This window comes from Nicotiana sylvestris, chromosome 5 (assembly GCF_000393655.2).
Source record: "Nicotiana sylvestris chromosome 5, ASM39365v2, whole genome shotgun sequence".
NCBI classification, from domain to species: domain Eukaryota; kingdom Viridiplantae; phylum Streptophyta; class Magnoliopsida; order Solanales; family Solanaceae; genus Nicotiana; species Nicotiana sylvestris.
In genome coordinates this window covers 993,994-1,009,620 of record NC_091061.1, presented here as the reverse complement: position 1 = coordinate 1,009,620, position 15,627 = coordinate 993,994, and the positions used below count along the sequence as shown (strand labels likewise).

The following is a 15,627-nucleotide window of genomic DNA, read 5'->3' as shown; positions in this document are numbered from 1 at the left end:
AGATTTCGGTTCTCAATTCACTTCATTGATCACTAAATCACGTCTTTGAGACTTATAAGTGCGAGAATAGAGTTAGCTTTTCGATTGTAGGTTCGGCTAAACCAAAATCTTTAGTCCAAACTCTGTATTTATCTTAAAAGTGATTATGTATAAGATTAATAATTTAGAACCCTAATACTAAAATCTTAAACTTATAAGCTTCAAGTTCTAGCTCTGTTTAAAGTTATTGTATTTAAAGTAAAAATAAAATAAAATATGAAACAAGTTTGAAAGGTTGTGGACTACAAAATATTTTACTAGCAGTAAGGCCTAAAATCAAGATTGAAGCCAAATTTTATGAGGGACCTTAACTTTTTTTTTAAAAAAAAAATTATTTATTTATTTATTTGAAGTATATTTTTGTAGCGTTCCTTAGATACAAAATTATCAATAACTTTCTAATAATCAATAGCTCCTAATAAGTCTTTTTTAATTGATAATGTGACTAATCCATTTAACTTTTATTGAGACATTGTTGATCTTAGGTGAGATTTTATCAATTTTAATTTTGAAATATTCTTTCCGCTGAAATGACGGAAACAAGAGTTATTAATATTATTCCACAAGTAATATATGCATTGGAAAAAGAATCAATTTTTTTTATTTGACCGAGTGTATCAATTAAAATGTTATCTTCTAATTGTACTATTTTTCATAATATTTTTAATTACGAAAATAAATCTAAATCATCAATATTGAATTGATTATTATGCTTTAAGGAACATTCAACATTAAGGCATTTTTTTCCAAATTTTTATCATCTAGTGATCCTAATTTTTACCGCTAAATACAAAACCAAAAATATTTTCATATGCTTCGAATTGCTCAAATCTATTTTGAAGTGAAAAAAATAGCATTGTCTACTATGTATAAAGTAATCAACTCCAAAGGACTCTTCCAAAGATTTTGAGATTTTATTATCAACATTCTCATCAAATTTTTACTTCCTATATATCATGCATTTCTTATGAAATTCGGATTTGATATTCATTTCAAGTGCAATTTTCTTGGTAGAAATCGTAACGGACATTGAAATTCCTTCTTCTCTATACTTGTTAAAGAAAAAAATCAAACTTTTTCACTTTACAGTACCTTTTTATAAACTTATACATAGTCTGTTAAGTATAACAAAAAATGGGTCCCTCATAAATGTGGGGCCTAAGGCAGTTATTTTACTTGCTTTATAGAAGGGCCGCCCCTGCTCAAACGTGACAACTTTTATTTATGGATGCATGATAATTAAGGATCTAATCAATGAAGAAAAATTAGGACTTTTTTCACTTTTAGCCCGCACCAGAAATTATTTATATTTGATAGTTGAAAGTATATATAAAATCTATATAATTTTTGCATACAACATAAAGAATATATATATATATATATATATATATATATATATATATATATATATATATATATATGTATGTGTGTGTGTGTGTGCAGAGGCGGACCCAGGATTCGAGCACGACAGGGGCACCATTGTATGCTAATTACTAGCGATAAAATTTGGTGGGGCAACTCTTTGAATACTTAATGTTTATGATGACTTATCATCCAAGTATAAATAAATAAAAGTTCTAAAGAAATAGAAATCATCAAACAAAGAGAGAGATTTATTCGCAAAATAGGTGCTACGGAAAGTGAAGGTATTTGATTTAAGGTTGTTTCAAACTTTAAAATTTCTAGCTTTTTCTCAGTTAATAAGGGGTCTATGATCAAAAAGGTGTTCAAACTTCAAAAATTATCAAAAAACATACTAAACAAATCTAGATTAATAGTGTGCTAATAGTTACAGAACTGAAGAAAAGTCTCAAACTCTTAATTAGTTGTCATTGCTGAGCCAGAGTTGACGGATATCCGCTACTTTGTCAAAGTGATTTTTGAAGAAAGTTGTGGCAAAAGAATTTGTATTTTTCTACTTCTGAAGCGCGATATATTACAATTTGAGACTTTTAATTTTAAGGGAGAGATTTGAAAAAGAAAAAAAGTTAAGTTGACTATTATGTGTACAGATTAGTTGAATTAAAAGAAGTAAACTAAAAAGAGGGGAGAAAGAGATAATGGGTTTTGAACCCACGACATCTAGCAAAAGTCGAAACTTAAGTTCTCCACAAAACCGCTCCTTTAGTTTACCTTTTTGAATTTGGGGGCACACGAAAAATATTTAAGGGGTCACAGCTGTATGCAAAGAGATATATATACATCATTTTTGTCGAGGCTAACGGGGTCTCGTGACCCCTCAAGCCTCAACGTAGGTCTGCCTCTGTGTGTATATATATGTGTGTGTACATACATACATATATTTTTTTGTGTTATTTTGAGAACGATATGCTTGGAGAGTATGTCTACAACATGGCTTGTTCACGAGTTAACAACTAAAACTGTTGAGGCTGCTCTTCAAATTTAAGGCTCATTTGGTACAAGGTATAATGGATAATTAATCCCGAGATTAAATTTGAGATGAGTTTATCTTATATTTGGTTGAAATAAAATTGCGGTATAACTAATCCCGAGATTAGTTCCTGGAATTGTAGTGTTTATTTATCCTTGGGAGGGTAAATAACTAATTCTGGGATAACCAATTCCGAGATAATTGATTCCGAAATAACTTGTTTCCAACCAAACAACCCCTTAGTCTACTAGATTGAGGTTCAAGTTGCAAATGAACTTAGTTATTTCTTAAATATTTTCACTTTCTTCACGAGAACCTAATTGGGATTGAGGGCTAACTCACTTAGTATCTTTCCTGTCTTCCACAATTGAGGTGAAAGATTCAAACCCCTTTCCCTTTCCCTTTTCCCCTCCCTTCTCCCTCATGTAACTTTAAAAAAAAAAAGATCCTATTTCAAGGGTGTGATGTAGACAATCTGCTATAATTCAACGGCTTGAACTCATGAACTATAAATTTCAACACTCCGTTCAACACTCACGCCAGTTGTTTCACGCAGAAGAGATGGCCAATTAATACGTGACAACATGAACACTTATGTCCCGAAGGGACAGCCCAGTTGGGTTTGTAGGGCGCTGGTCACACGGGCGACGCGGGTTCGAACCACCTCAATGCCGCTCTGGATCTGAGCCTGTCGCATGGGGCTTGCCTAGTGCGGTTTAAATCCCTTGTGTGGTTTGCAGGCTATTACACAGTGGGAGTTTACCCAGTGCGCACAAAGTGCTCTCCACAGAGTGCTCACCCGAAGGGCAGAGGCTATGGCAGAAGCTGTAGCGACTGCGGGTTCGTTTTCTGGGGTTCCCAAAAAAAATATGAACACTTATATAATGCTCTTCTTTTTCCTTTTTTTTTTTTGCGTAAAAAATACTGCTATATTACACTTTAGTGATAGTACATAATCATATTGCCTTTCCTAGTATACATAGTCACTTGACATTTTTGTACAAAGACATCTACTAAGAAATGGGGAGAACACCCCTAGTTCTATATATGCAACTAATACTATACTTCATTCTTTTCCTCCTTACCATTTCTCTTCACCTATAATATATATACCAGGTGTTTAAAGCAATATATGCAGCTAACTATCTATAGGGTTATATATATTTTGGCTTGAGTTATCCAAAATCATATACATAAATCATAATATGTACATAAGTATATATATGTAGTATGTTATGCATGTATAACATAACACTGTAGTAACTCATATTCCTCCTGTCTGTCGGAGCTGGCTTCAAATCTTGACTCTGCCTCTAATGCGTGCCCATAAACATGAAAAAAATAATCAATCTAGATGAATTCTGCAAATCAAACAATGAAGGTTCGTTAAGAGAACAACTTTCCAATAATATAGTACATAGAAATAACTATATTTCACGAAAAAATAACTTTAACTTAATGTATAAAAATTATAATTGATTCACTAAATCTCATACAACAACAATTATTAAGCCTCAATTTCAACCTAGTCGGAGCGAGCTACCTAAGCATCGTTATCCATTTAGCTCTGATCCATTTTGACGTTCTTTATATTTTCTACTGACATACAAATCCCCCACAATATCAAAAGACTCTTAGGAAATATATTTCGCGTACCAAACTTCTTAATTTATTTTTATTACAAGTAATCTTGTTACTTACCTGTTAAGCACAGTAATTTGGCATTTGGGTGAAGTTCCATTTTCCATTTGCTTCAAGCTCAAACCTCCACAACTTACTCTAACTCCAATTGTTTCACTTTTCCAACCACTAAATCCAATTCCAAAACCAGTTCCAACATCAGCAGAAACCTTCAAACTCTTATTCTTTAATCCATCTCTTACTTTCGCAACATTTTCGCTATATAACAATTCATTCATATTAATATCAAATTTAACCACTGTCACATTCTTCGTCCCCTGGACGAAGCCTGGAATGTTTTCATTACCCAAAGTAACACCATCTTCATCTTTCAATTCTATGTTTGTTTTTCCATATATAATCTTGAGCTGTTTATTTGGATTTTTTAGCTCTACACTAACTGTTGCTTGTGCATTCAATGTAGGCCCGTTTGGACTGTCAGTAACATTAAATTTAGTGAATTCGAGGGATTTTAAGTGGAAAATAGGGAGTTTTGGATCAAACCATAGATAAAGAATGGCACCAACAGCAATAAATAAGAGGATTAAGAAAATTAAGATGATGAAGAAGTAACAACAACAGCAGCAGCAGAAACTCCTTTTACGCGAATTATTTTTTTCTGGGTAAAATGGTGATTGTGGCGGCCGTTGAATTGGTATTCCAGTTTCTCTATAACCAGGTGGCTTCTGCAAAGGTTTTCTCATAGACATTCTTCGAAATTCCTCGCTTTATTTCTCTCTGTTTCTGCATGTGGATTCAAATTTGATATTGATCACCATGCAGGTATAAAACGTCGAAAACATAGTTAAGTAAATAAAAATATATTTTTTTAGGTTATCATACTCTTTAACATGATATCAGTGTAGGCGGAGATATTTGATTGGAATCTCACTTTTATTTAGCATTAAAAAAGAATTTTTACGTGTTTGACTTATGAAAAAAAAAAACAAGCTAACGCGTAAAGCTTGCCACATGATATAAAAATAAATGAGACGTGAGGGGACGTATTGAAAACTTAATTAAGAAAATAAAAGTCATGTGGTTATTTTAGCGACTTAAGTTTTCAAATGAGATGGTCAGATTTTCCAATATAGATGAAAATTTGTATATACTAGCTTCAAATATGCATGATATGAAATTGTTATAGAATGAAGAAGCATTTCTTTTGTTGAATTATGTTTTCAGCAGGGGGCGGAGCTAGCATAGCATTTGGGGGTTCGGCTGAACCCAATTATTTTAGTCCAAAACTTATATTTGTCTTAAAAAATTCATTGAATATGTATAAATTGTTAATTTAAAACCCAATAACATAATGGGATGCAGTTAGAATTGTTGAAAGAAAGAAATTTTTCAAAGAATGCAAATAACATTGTGTATCAAACCAAAGAAATTAAAGATGAAAATGTGGGGTTAAAACAAACATAAAAATGAATCAGAGATAAAACCTGGGAGCACTTGATTTCATTGTTGCATTTTATTTGGATATGATATCATGTGTAAAGGTTGAACCTTTATATAAATTTGAGAGATCAAATATGAATCTTGAGGTGGCAATAATAATTGAAGAAACCACAAAAAAAAAGAATAAACTTGGGTTTTGGAGAAGAGATTTTTTTTTAAAAAAAATTTTCCTTTTTCTTTTGTAGGATATTTCTGCTGAGGTAAAATGAGGAAATGGAGGAAAAAGGTTTCTGGTAATGACCAAGACAGGAACCAGATAATTTGTTGGGGATTAAGATTAAATAGCCGAGATTTACGCGCAAAGGTTTCGACTAGATTAAAGACAAATTAAGAAACTTAAATTATCCCCAAAGTCTTATGTTTATTCTTTTTTCTCGGCCAAACTTTTATTTTGCTAGTCTCTCACCTCGGGTATATTTAGTCATGTAATACACAATTTTGTAAAATACTATCAATATTGTTAGAACAAAATTTTGAGTAAATAATTATATACGAAAGAGCAAACATACGAATTTTTATGAATGATTAATATTGTGGTGATTTGTTGTCGAGGTACAAGGATAGCCCAATACGCAAAGCATTTTATATTCACGCAGGGTGGGGGAAGGCACTCCAAAGGGGTATGATATAGACAGCTTAGCCTAATGCAAGCATTAATGCTGGTTCCACGATTCGAATCAGAAGCATCGAATGAAAGATTTTTTCCAAGACCATTTGGATGGGTCATAACTTATACATAGGACAGTCTCTGTAAGAAGGACTTGTTTACTATAGTCAGTGCGTAAGATTTGTAGAACTAATTATGCCTTTCTGCCTATCGTTGTAGAAGTTGTTCCTAGAAAGATTATGGGTCTGAAGTATCTAATCAATTAATCCTATGACCTATAGGTCACACGGAAACAACGTTATCATTACTCTAAGGCTCCTTCGTTGTCTCAGTGTATGGAGATTACAAATCATTCCTCTTAGGAGTAGTTGTAAGAATTACCTCAACAGGAATTGATGGAATTGAACCTATAAGTTCTAATAAATTAGGTTTAAATAGAAGCATGAAGATGAAAGATTAAGCTTAATTTTAAAATTGAAACCGAATTGACAGGTCAATGTTATTACATTGATAATTGGGAGTTGGAGAAAAACTGAGTAATACCAAGAATGATAGAGACGTTAAAAGGCAAAAGAATTAGAATATGCATGAAAGGTCACGGGTTCGAGCCGTACAAACAGCCTCTTGCAGAAATACAGGGTAAGGCTGCGTACAATAGACCCTTGTGGTCCGGTACTTCTCCGGACCCTACGCATAGCGGGAGCTTATTGCACCGAGTTGCCCTTTAATCAATGTGAAGAATATTTTTCAACAAAGGCATCAGTCATATCACAAAGATCACTTGTTCACTGCTTCCATAGGCAATACTTTCAGACATCCAAACCAAAATCTTTTCACTCCTCAGTCAAGTTTTCTAGTGTGATTAACATTAACAATTTAAATAAGACCATGCAATATGGCACTCTGAAGTAAATGGGGGAGGGGGGAGGAGCATTCCTCAGCTTCCATTGCTAAGTTACAATTAGGTAAAATTAGAGTTTCTGAAGTTTAATAGTCCTATTCTGCATTTCTGTACTGTACTTCTGCGCGTTAACAGTAAGTTTGAAACTTGCACCAAAATTACACAATCAAACTATACTTCAAGATCTCGAACCAGGGGATCACGGTTGTGACTATGGATCATCTAGCAGCCACAGCATCAGTTCTGCGGCTAGCATCAAGAAGTTGATGAAGCTTTGCTCCTGAGGCATTATTCTCACGAATTTCACTATCTTCGTTGGTTCTATCCAACAGACCAGAGTTGTTGACTCTTGCTAATAGGTCTGCTGTGCTAATGGGTTGCAACCTCTTATCATCAATCTTACCAAAAGTTACCTCTTCTGCATTTCCTCGTTGTTTATTTTTCAGTCTCTCCTGCGCAATCCAGACCATATTTAACAAGCCCGAACAATGAATATACATATCACCACCAAATTGACGAAGAGTACTCAACAAAGAAACAAAGTCATACCATTAAAGCGGCATTTTCAAGCTTTAAATTCTCAGAGTTTTCAATGAATTTATTTATCTCCGATTTGAGTCCTAAATTTTCAGAGGTTAAAGATTTAACTCGTATTGCCAAATCTTCAGCTTCTGCCTGGGAGGGAGGAGGGAAATAAAGAAAGTACATGTATCAGAACTAGTATATAAAGCAGTAAAACGTAGGCCATATATTAAGATTCAATCAAAAGATAAATATTCTATAATGTACACATTTCCTCTCTTACCTGTTTTCTCAACCTTGATCTCCTTGCTGATTCCCTATTAGACTGCTTCCTCTTCTCCCGCTTGATCTCACGTTCATTCTGAAATTATAGTTTCATTTAACTATAAGAACGTAAACACAGTTCTCACCAAATTCAACAACAACAACCAAGTGAAGTCCCACAAGTGGGGTCTGGGGAGGGTAGCGTATACGCAGACCTTACCTCTATCCTGGGGCTGGGAAGGTAGAGAGACTGTTTTCGATAAACTCTCGACTCGAGAAAGATGAAAAGAAACGGTAGCAACAATGCAGACACCGAAGTTCAAGTACAAAAATGGATACCGAAGTTTATGTCAAAATAAGCATGCAAAGTTCACCTGGTTCATGTATGTACCTGTAACCAGACTTCGCCCGGCACTGCAGGACTGATTCGTGAAACATTAGTTGGACTAGCTTTCACTAGTGTACCGACAGGATTTCTCAGTTCTAGAGTAGGAGTCATGGTTGGAGAAAATACTGTTCCGACTACTTTCTCTGCTATGTTACCATGACTAACAGCTATAGAAGTTTCCTTCTTGCTAGCCCCATTTACTTCCCTAGGTTGTGGACTGCTTCGTGTCCGAGTCTTTCCATCACCAGCTGTTAAAAGTTTGAAGAACAGAGAGATCAAAAGATGAAATCAGGCAAATTTGGACACAAAGTGAAAAAGAGACCAAACTCTTACAGTCGTTAGGAGTTGTCTCGCGGCTTCTTTTCTTACTGTTCTCACCCACCTAGAGCATGAAGAGAAAAAATCAGTTTCCAATACAAATTTAAAAAAAAAAAATTTAAATGAGACAAATGGATTTATAGATCTCAGAAGATCATACCTCTGCTGTGTGTATGTTACTTCCGTCACTTGAACCTTCAGTTTGCCCACTGTCACGACATGAAATCTAATAATTAGTCAATAACTTAAACAGGATTACAAAGTGTTCTCCAGAATGTAAGGACTGGGTATTTGCAAATATTCTATTTATATGAGTCGAGCATGGTTCTTAAATAACTAAATATTGCACAAACCTCTGAGAAGCTCCATAGTCAGTGCCATCGCCATTGTCAACACTGCGATTTCCTATTGACATTCCAAGCCCATTAGAACCTTTTAACTTACTCGTGCGTTGATCAGTATTCTCCGAAGACTTAGCAGAAGTGTCCATACTCAAAGTGGCAGCATCCTACACAATGTAGAGTGATTTAGCTTCAATCCCACCATTAGGCAATACATCGAGCTAAAGGAAAGAATATTTTATCAGCATACATTTCCGGAACAAATAAGTTCACAAACACTGAAAGAACTAAAAGTAATATATACCATGGTTTGGCTGACAGCAGGAGATGATGTCATTCCATGAGCCTGAGGACGAGACACCTGGAATCAGATAAACAGATATTCCATAAATTGAGCATGCTCCACGTTTTAGCCACAACTCTTTGGCGCTAGAGTTACATGTTACAGTAACTCTCCGTAAACATACAGTCATAGATTTAATATTAAGATGACAAAACCAAGTATATTCAGAAATTATAAGATCCTTATATTTTATTTTATTTTTTATAAGAAATCAGTTCCCTATGTTCCATATAAAATTTTAACTTGAGATAACACGTACATCCTACCAAGTGAAAATGCCCCAATCGCACAAAGAAAAAGGAACTGGTAAAGGTGGTTCGAGTTTTCATATGATACCCTCTACCGATGATCACTATTCACTTGAGCCAATCTGTTAACTAATCTTTAAAATTAATAATCGAGATGCGCTTCTCTTGCTCCATCATATTAAAGAACACAGAAAATACACCAACTTCTTACCAACGGATGAGCAGTAGACTTCTAAAGTGTAGATACTGGAATTTGTTGTTGGCCAGGGCTTAATTCTAAATCAGTTAGCTGCTTGTTTTTCACTCTCGATCTATTGTTCAAAATAGTTATAACTTCATTCTAGTTCCCAGATACTTCTTCTCGTTCCTTTAAGAAATTAGCGGGTCTAGCTCAATATGTTATAAGTTGTTTACCAATGCCCTAAGTAGGAATCAAAAAGCAGTTATGATATCGAAAAAAGAATGGAAATGCTGGAATGGAGACTTACGATAGGAACTCCAGGATGCGCATAAACACCACCATGCGTGTAGATTCCTGCATATGGTGCACCATAAGGTGGCATCATAGGCTATAAAAAAAGGAGAATCTCGGTTAGCACTAATGCAGCCAAAGCCCGATAATCTATTACCTAACACTTCGATTAAACGAATCGCAAAAATTATTAAGAAAGATTCGGCCTGGAAAATACCTGTAGCGGTCCCCACATATAAGGATGAGGAGCATGACCAGGTGCAACAGGAGAATTAACATAAGGAGGTACAGCTACTCGAGGACCATAATATGCCTGAACATTTAACTGGATTACGTTAAATATCAACAACCACTAGAGCTACTGTACGAATATCTAACAAAAAAGGGGCAGCCGGTGCACAAAGCATCCCACATTCACGCAAGGTCAGGGGAAGGGCGACACCTCGAGGAGTGTCATGCGGATAGCCTACCCTAATGAAAGCATTAGTGGGTGCTTCTACGGCTCGAAACGGCGACCTATAGGTCACACGAAGACAACTTTACCGTTGCTCCAACACTCCCCTTCTAAGAATATATCTAACAGTAAGGCGAAAAATGATTAACCTGCATAGCCGCCCAATCAGGATACACGTGAATACTGCTCTGGTCCTGTCAATACAAGAATAAATTTTCCAACTACTCAGAGACTAATTTCAAAGAAGAGATTAACAATAACCACAGATACTCTGAAGCATAGGAGAACAATGTCAAACACACAATACAGATTGAACAATAACTATTACTGTATTCGCTTACTGGTGCGGTCGAAGATGATTTCTCAGGCTTACAAGATTTTCCTTCCTTGCTATTTCCCATGTATCAGAAAGCAACTAGATGCTCTACTAATTACTGCTGAACTGATTACTTCCTTTCGTCGCTACCGACCGAGATTATTATGCCAACTGCATAAAATACAGCCCTGTTAAACAATGAGCAACAAAATTTCACAAGACCAAAGATGGCATAAAAAAACTTCCCTCTTTCTTAATACAAGTATGGTCTAATCTAAAGTATCATATACACGGGCGAAGCTATGTATGGCTAAGGGTGGTCAACTGAACACCCTTCGCCGCCGAAAACTTATACTATGTATAAGGTAAAATATTACTACTTGTTATTGATTAAAAAATAGACTTTGAACATCCTAGTATGCCCACTAACAAAGGGCGTTCAAAATTTGAATACCCTTATTGAATTTCCTGCTTCGCCATTGAATTCATATTAATGGTCCAATTTTCTTTTCTTATAATTAACACCTTAAAAGGATTTTCAAATATTAGCTTCTGTCCTGTAAAAATTAGTTGCTTTTTATTGATATATCTCAATCAGGAAAGAGAAGCAGGGGCATAATAGTCCATTCATAGTCTTCATCCAAAACAAAGTAAAGGGACAAACTTTAGAAAACCCAAGAATCTATAAAACAACCTAGGATGTAATGACAAACTAGTCCTCATCAACCCACATAATTTACAACTAGAAAATATCAAATAAAAGAAAAATAAAACACTGTTACATGAATTCTAAATTACATTCCTATGACTAACAAACTTTCTTAATTTCTAAGCATTTTCATATTGAAAATAAGACAGATTATATGCTACAACAGCTAAAGATAATTAAAAGTTTCTTAAACTGACGGCGTATATAAAAACTTAAAATTTTAGTTATTTATTTTCTTCATTTCACAATCATAACTCAGAAAACAGCAGAAAGTAATAATAGTACAGCAAATTCAACATAATTCACCTTCAAAAGATAAAACTTTTCACAAAACAACAAAAAGAAAAATTATCATAAATACAAATATGAACATGAACATACCTGAAAATATGGCAAGAGAGAGAAAATGAGAAAATTGTAGAGAGAGAAATTGAGTAAAGAAGAAGAAGAAAAGAGGGAGAGCCAAGGCAATATCCACGTCATCAAACACGTGTACGTATCTAAACCAGCTTACTCTATTATACATATAGTTTCAATTTACGTGAACTCTTTTAACTGTGCACAGAGTTTAAGAAAAGAAAGAACACTTTTTAATTTGTGGCGTAGAATGAGGCACGTATATTTTATGTGGCTATAAATCATTGCATACAGGTAAATTGTTTCCAAATAAGGAAAGGAATCAATCTTTTTGGCACGGACCAAAAAAAAAATAGATTCACATAAATTGAAACGGAGGGAGTATTATTTTGTATATACGGTAGGTAAAGGTGCTGAGTTGTTTTTATAAGGGGGTGAGGTGGCACGTTTAAAATTCATGTATTTTATTTATTTATTTATTTATTTATTTCTATGTAACTATTTATCTTACGTGTCATTCGTATACTCGAATTACGTGTTTATAACGTGGGGTCTTGTTGGCTAAATTAATTGTACCACTAGTTTTGTGTCTGACGTGGTTTGTTCTCCGAAAATTACTTAAAATGAGAAAATTAACCATATTAGATTATTCATTTCAAATCCGCCATGTAATATTGTAAACGCATCTTACAAGTATTTGCAGCCAATATAAAAAGGCAATCCGGTGCGCTCTCGCTATGCATGGGGTTTGGAGAAGGGCCGGATCATGCCGGACCACAAGGGGAGTAATAAATCTGAAGGGGAGCAATTTAAGCTGTGAAAGTAATTATTAATATTAAGATATATTGTCTACATCATATTTTTTGGCGTGCGGTCCTTTTTTAAACTTTACGTGAACACAGAATATCTCATTTACAATAATAAATAAACCATAAACTAAGGGGTCATTTGGCTGCAAGTATAACGCACTATAATGCGTACATAAATTTCAGTATTAGCAATACAATATTTAGTTAGCATTTTGATAGTTGTCACAACTAGTGGCGAAACCAAAAAATTCAATAAGCGTATTTAAATTTTGAACACCCTTTACTGGTAAACAACAACAACAACAACAACAACAACAATCCAGTATAATCCCACTTAGTGGGGTCTGGGGAGGGTAGTGTGTACGCAGACCTTACCCCTACCCTAGGGTAGAGAGACTGTTTCCAAATAGACCCCCGATATCCCACTTTGTGGGGTCTGGGGAGGGTAGTGTGTACGTAGACCTTACCCCTACCCTAGGGTAGAGAGACTATTTCCAAATAGACCCCCGGCATCCTTCCCTCCAAGAATTTCTCACCTTGCTCTTGGGGAGACTCAAACTCACAACCTCTCGGTTGGAAGTGGGGGTTGTTTACCATCAGAACAACCCCTCTTGTCTTAAACCCTTTACTGGTAAACTATACAAAAATATTTAAAGCCTATTTTTAATCAATAACAAGTAATACTTTATCTTATACATAATATAATTTTGTGGCAAATAGCGATCAATTAATTATCCTTGGACCAACATAGCTTTGGCCATGGCCACAACCAATCTGAACTGTCACTATTGAATACTCTTGAATCTTGACTAGCACTTTCTTAGTCATACAGAAAGAGGAACACGTGTAAGAAAATCAATGTGGGTCCAGAGCTAGATTTGGATGCAATGAACGGTGAAGATTGATGGACGGCTTAGCGCAGGCCACGCAAATGAGAAAGATCAAATTATATCAAGAATCTTTACCAACAAGGACAGCAAGAATGAGGAGGAAAAAAAGAATCATCGTTCTTATAATCTACTTTTATTAGTACCCGTGCGAATGTGCGGAAACTAATTATGTTAAATATTTAAGTTATTTAGATTGTATATAAATAATCTTAAAATTTATATTTTTCAGTAAATATAGATAACCATTGGATATTAATTACATGAAAAAATTAACCGTTTCTTCTATTTTTCTTTTTTGATACCATTTTTTACGGTGTCATTGGATCCTAAAAATAATAAGGAAGAAAAATAATAACTCATATTTATGGCATAACAATCAAATGTTGAGACAATGAATGACTCTTTGGATAAGATTAACTCTTTTACTACTACTTAAACTCTTTTTTGGTATGTTGATATCTCTTAAAAAATATTTCTTTCTTAAAATTTCAGTTTCTAAAACATTATTTTTCAATAATAATTATTTTTGTAATAATGTAATCGAAAATATTATTCCTAATTCAAAACTCATTTAGTTGGCTATCTAAAAATATAAAAAAATATTCTTTGGCTAGTGAATTTTTTTACTCCATTTTGATATTTGACATTAATCATGTTAATTATCTGAGTTATTTGAATTATATGTAAATAACCTTAACATTTAAACCTTCTAAATAATTATAGATAAGTCAGATATTAATTAAGAAACACTACATGAAAAAAGACTAACATTTTCTCAATTCTTGTAGTGATAATTTTATTTTTGCATTATTCTCATAGGTGTCATTGGAACCTAAAAATAGCCATCAAGTGAAATAATAACTCATATTTATGGCAAAGCACAAAGGTTGACACGATATAAACGATTTTTTGATTACGACGTGACTCTTATACTACGACTTGAACTCCTATTTGATATGATTTTATCTTTCAAAAAATATTTCTATTTTGAAATTTCAATTTCTAAAACTTTATATATATATATTTTATAATATGATTATCTTTATAATGATGCAAGTGAAGATATTATCCTTAATTTAAAATTCACTTTAATCGGCTATCTAAAAATTTAAATGATTATTTGGCCGGATTTATTTCAATATGACTCGACTTTAAGTTTATTGATATCTCTAGCCTCAGAATTTGAATTTTTAATACCCTATATATACAAAAAATTTGTTCTTTAAATCATTAAATATTAAATTAGTTGATTATTATTATAAAATATTGCATATATTGTCTTAAAATTATCAAGTAGTTTATTTTTCGACAACATACTTGGCTTAAACCTAATGCAAACTACTCAAATGCAATTCCAATTCAAATTCGAATATCATAGTAGTTTGTTAGTAATAGTGATTTTTTAAAAACGACACATAATGTAAATTAAAAAAATATTCGAAGATATCCTTATCTTATAATCTATGTATTTGAGTCGAAAAAAATATATTAGAAATCGATGAGATTAACTTTCAAGTTTTTTATACTCAACAAAGATGAAACATATGAAGAAATTTGTTGTCATCTTTTATTTCTCGTTTTTAGATCTTTCTAACATTTATTTCAATATTTATTTTCTTTTATATTATTTTTATGTTATTATTTCTTTTGTTACAAAAAATTAATTTATTTCACTATAAAAGGATGAGTTTTAATAAAAATTATTTGCATGCAAACTTTAATTATATTTTTAGTCTTTGGTTGAAATTATCTCATATTTTTCTTTTGGCTTTATCTAATCAACCTAAATAGGTGCTCACCCGACCACTTAAATTAAAAAATTGAATGATGTGTAATTTATATATAATCCGTATATAATATATGTATAATCGTGTGTTGTCGGTATATCATCTATTTATATTAGCTATAAAAAATAAACAATAAATATGGCAGAATATTATGTAAATATTCCAAAATATTTTGGTTTTTTTTAGTGTATCCATGATATAACTTCTATTATAATAATTTTAAAACTCTTTATTAATGCTCAAAAGTATCTTATCTTTTTATTATCTTTGAATTAACAAAAGTAAAGAGTTTTTTCGAAATAATTTATTTAAATTTAAAAAAAAATCAC

At 33.3% G+C, this 15,627-nt stretch overlaps 2 protein-coding genes across 3 annotated transcripts; both read right to left on the bottom strand.

Moving 5' to 3' along the window:
• Nucleotides 1-3,369: 3,369 nt before the first annotated feature.
• LOC104236436 (NDR1/HIN1-like protein 6) lies at nt 3,370-5,704 on the bottom strand. 2 transcript variants are annotated; one of them, XM_009790358.2, is made up of 3 exons: nt 5,557-5,704; nt 4,133-4,855; nt 3,370-3,792 (listed from the first exon to the last, which is right to left on the bottom strand). In XM_009790358.2, the coding sequence occupies exons 2-3, from the start codon at nt 4,819-4,821 to the stop codon at nt 3,777-3,779; spliced, it is 705 nt and encodes a 234-aa protein (XP_009788660.1). In that variant the 5' UTR covers nt 4,822-4,855; nt 5,557-5,704; the 3' UTR covers nt 3,370-3,776. The 2 variants fall into 2 exon arrangements, with proteins under 2 accessions (XP_009788660.1, XP_009788668.1); XM_009790366.2 differs by having other exon boundaries at nt 4,133-4,849.
• Nucleotides 5,705-6,945: 1,241 nt separating this feature from the next.
• Nucleotides 6,946-11,950, bottom strand: LOC104236419 (transcriptional activator TAF-1-like). The gene is made up of 13 exons (XM_009790339.2): nt 11,837-11,950; nt 10,772-10,917; nt 10,580-10,624; nt 10,194-10,289; nt 9,993-10,073; nt 9,218-9,274; nt 8,926-9,080; nt 8,733-8,781; nt 8,588-8,636; nt 8,258-8,502; nt 7,886-7,963; nt 7,630-7,755; nt 6,946-7,532 (listed from the first exon to the last, which is right to left on the bottom strand). The coding sequence occupies exons 2-13, from the start codon at nt 10,829-10,831 to the stop codon at nt 7,299-7,301; spliced, it is 1,275 nt and encodes a 424-aa protein (XP_009788641.1). The 5' UTR covers nt 10,832-10,917; nt 11,837-11,950; the 3' UTR covers nt 6,946-7,298.
• Between the last annotated feature and the right edge of the window lie 3,677 nt (nt 11,951-15,627).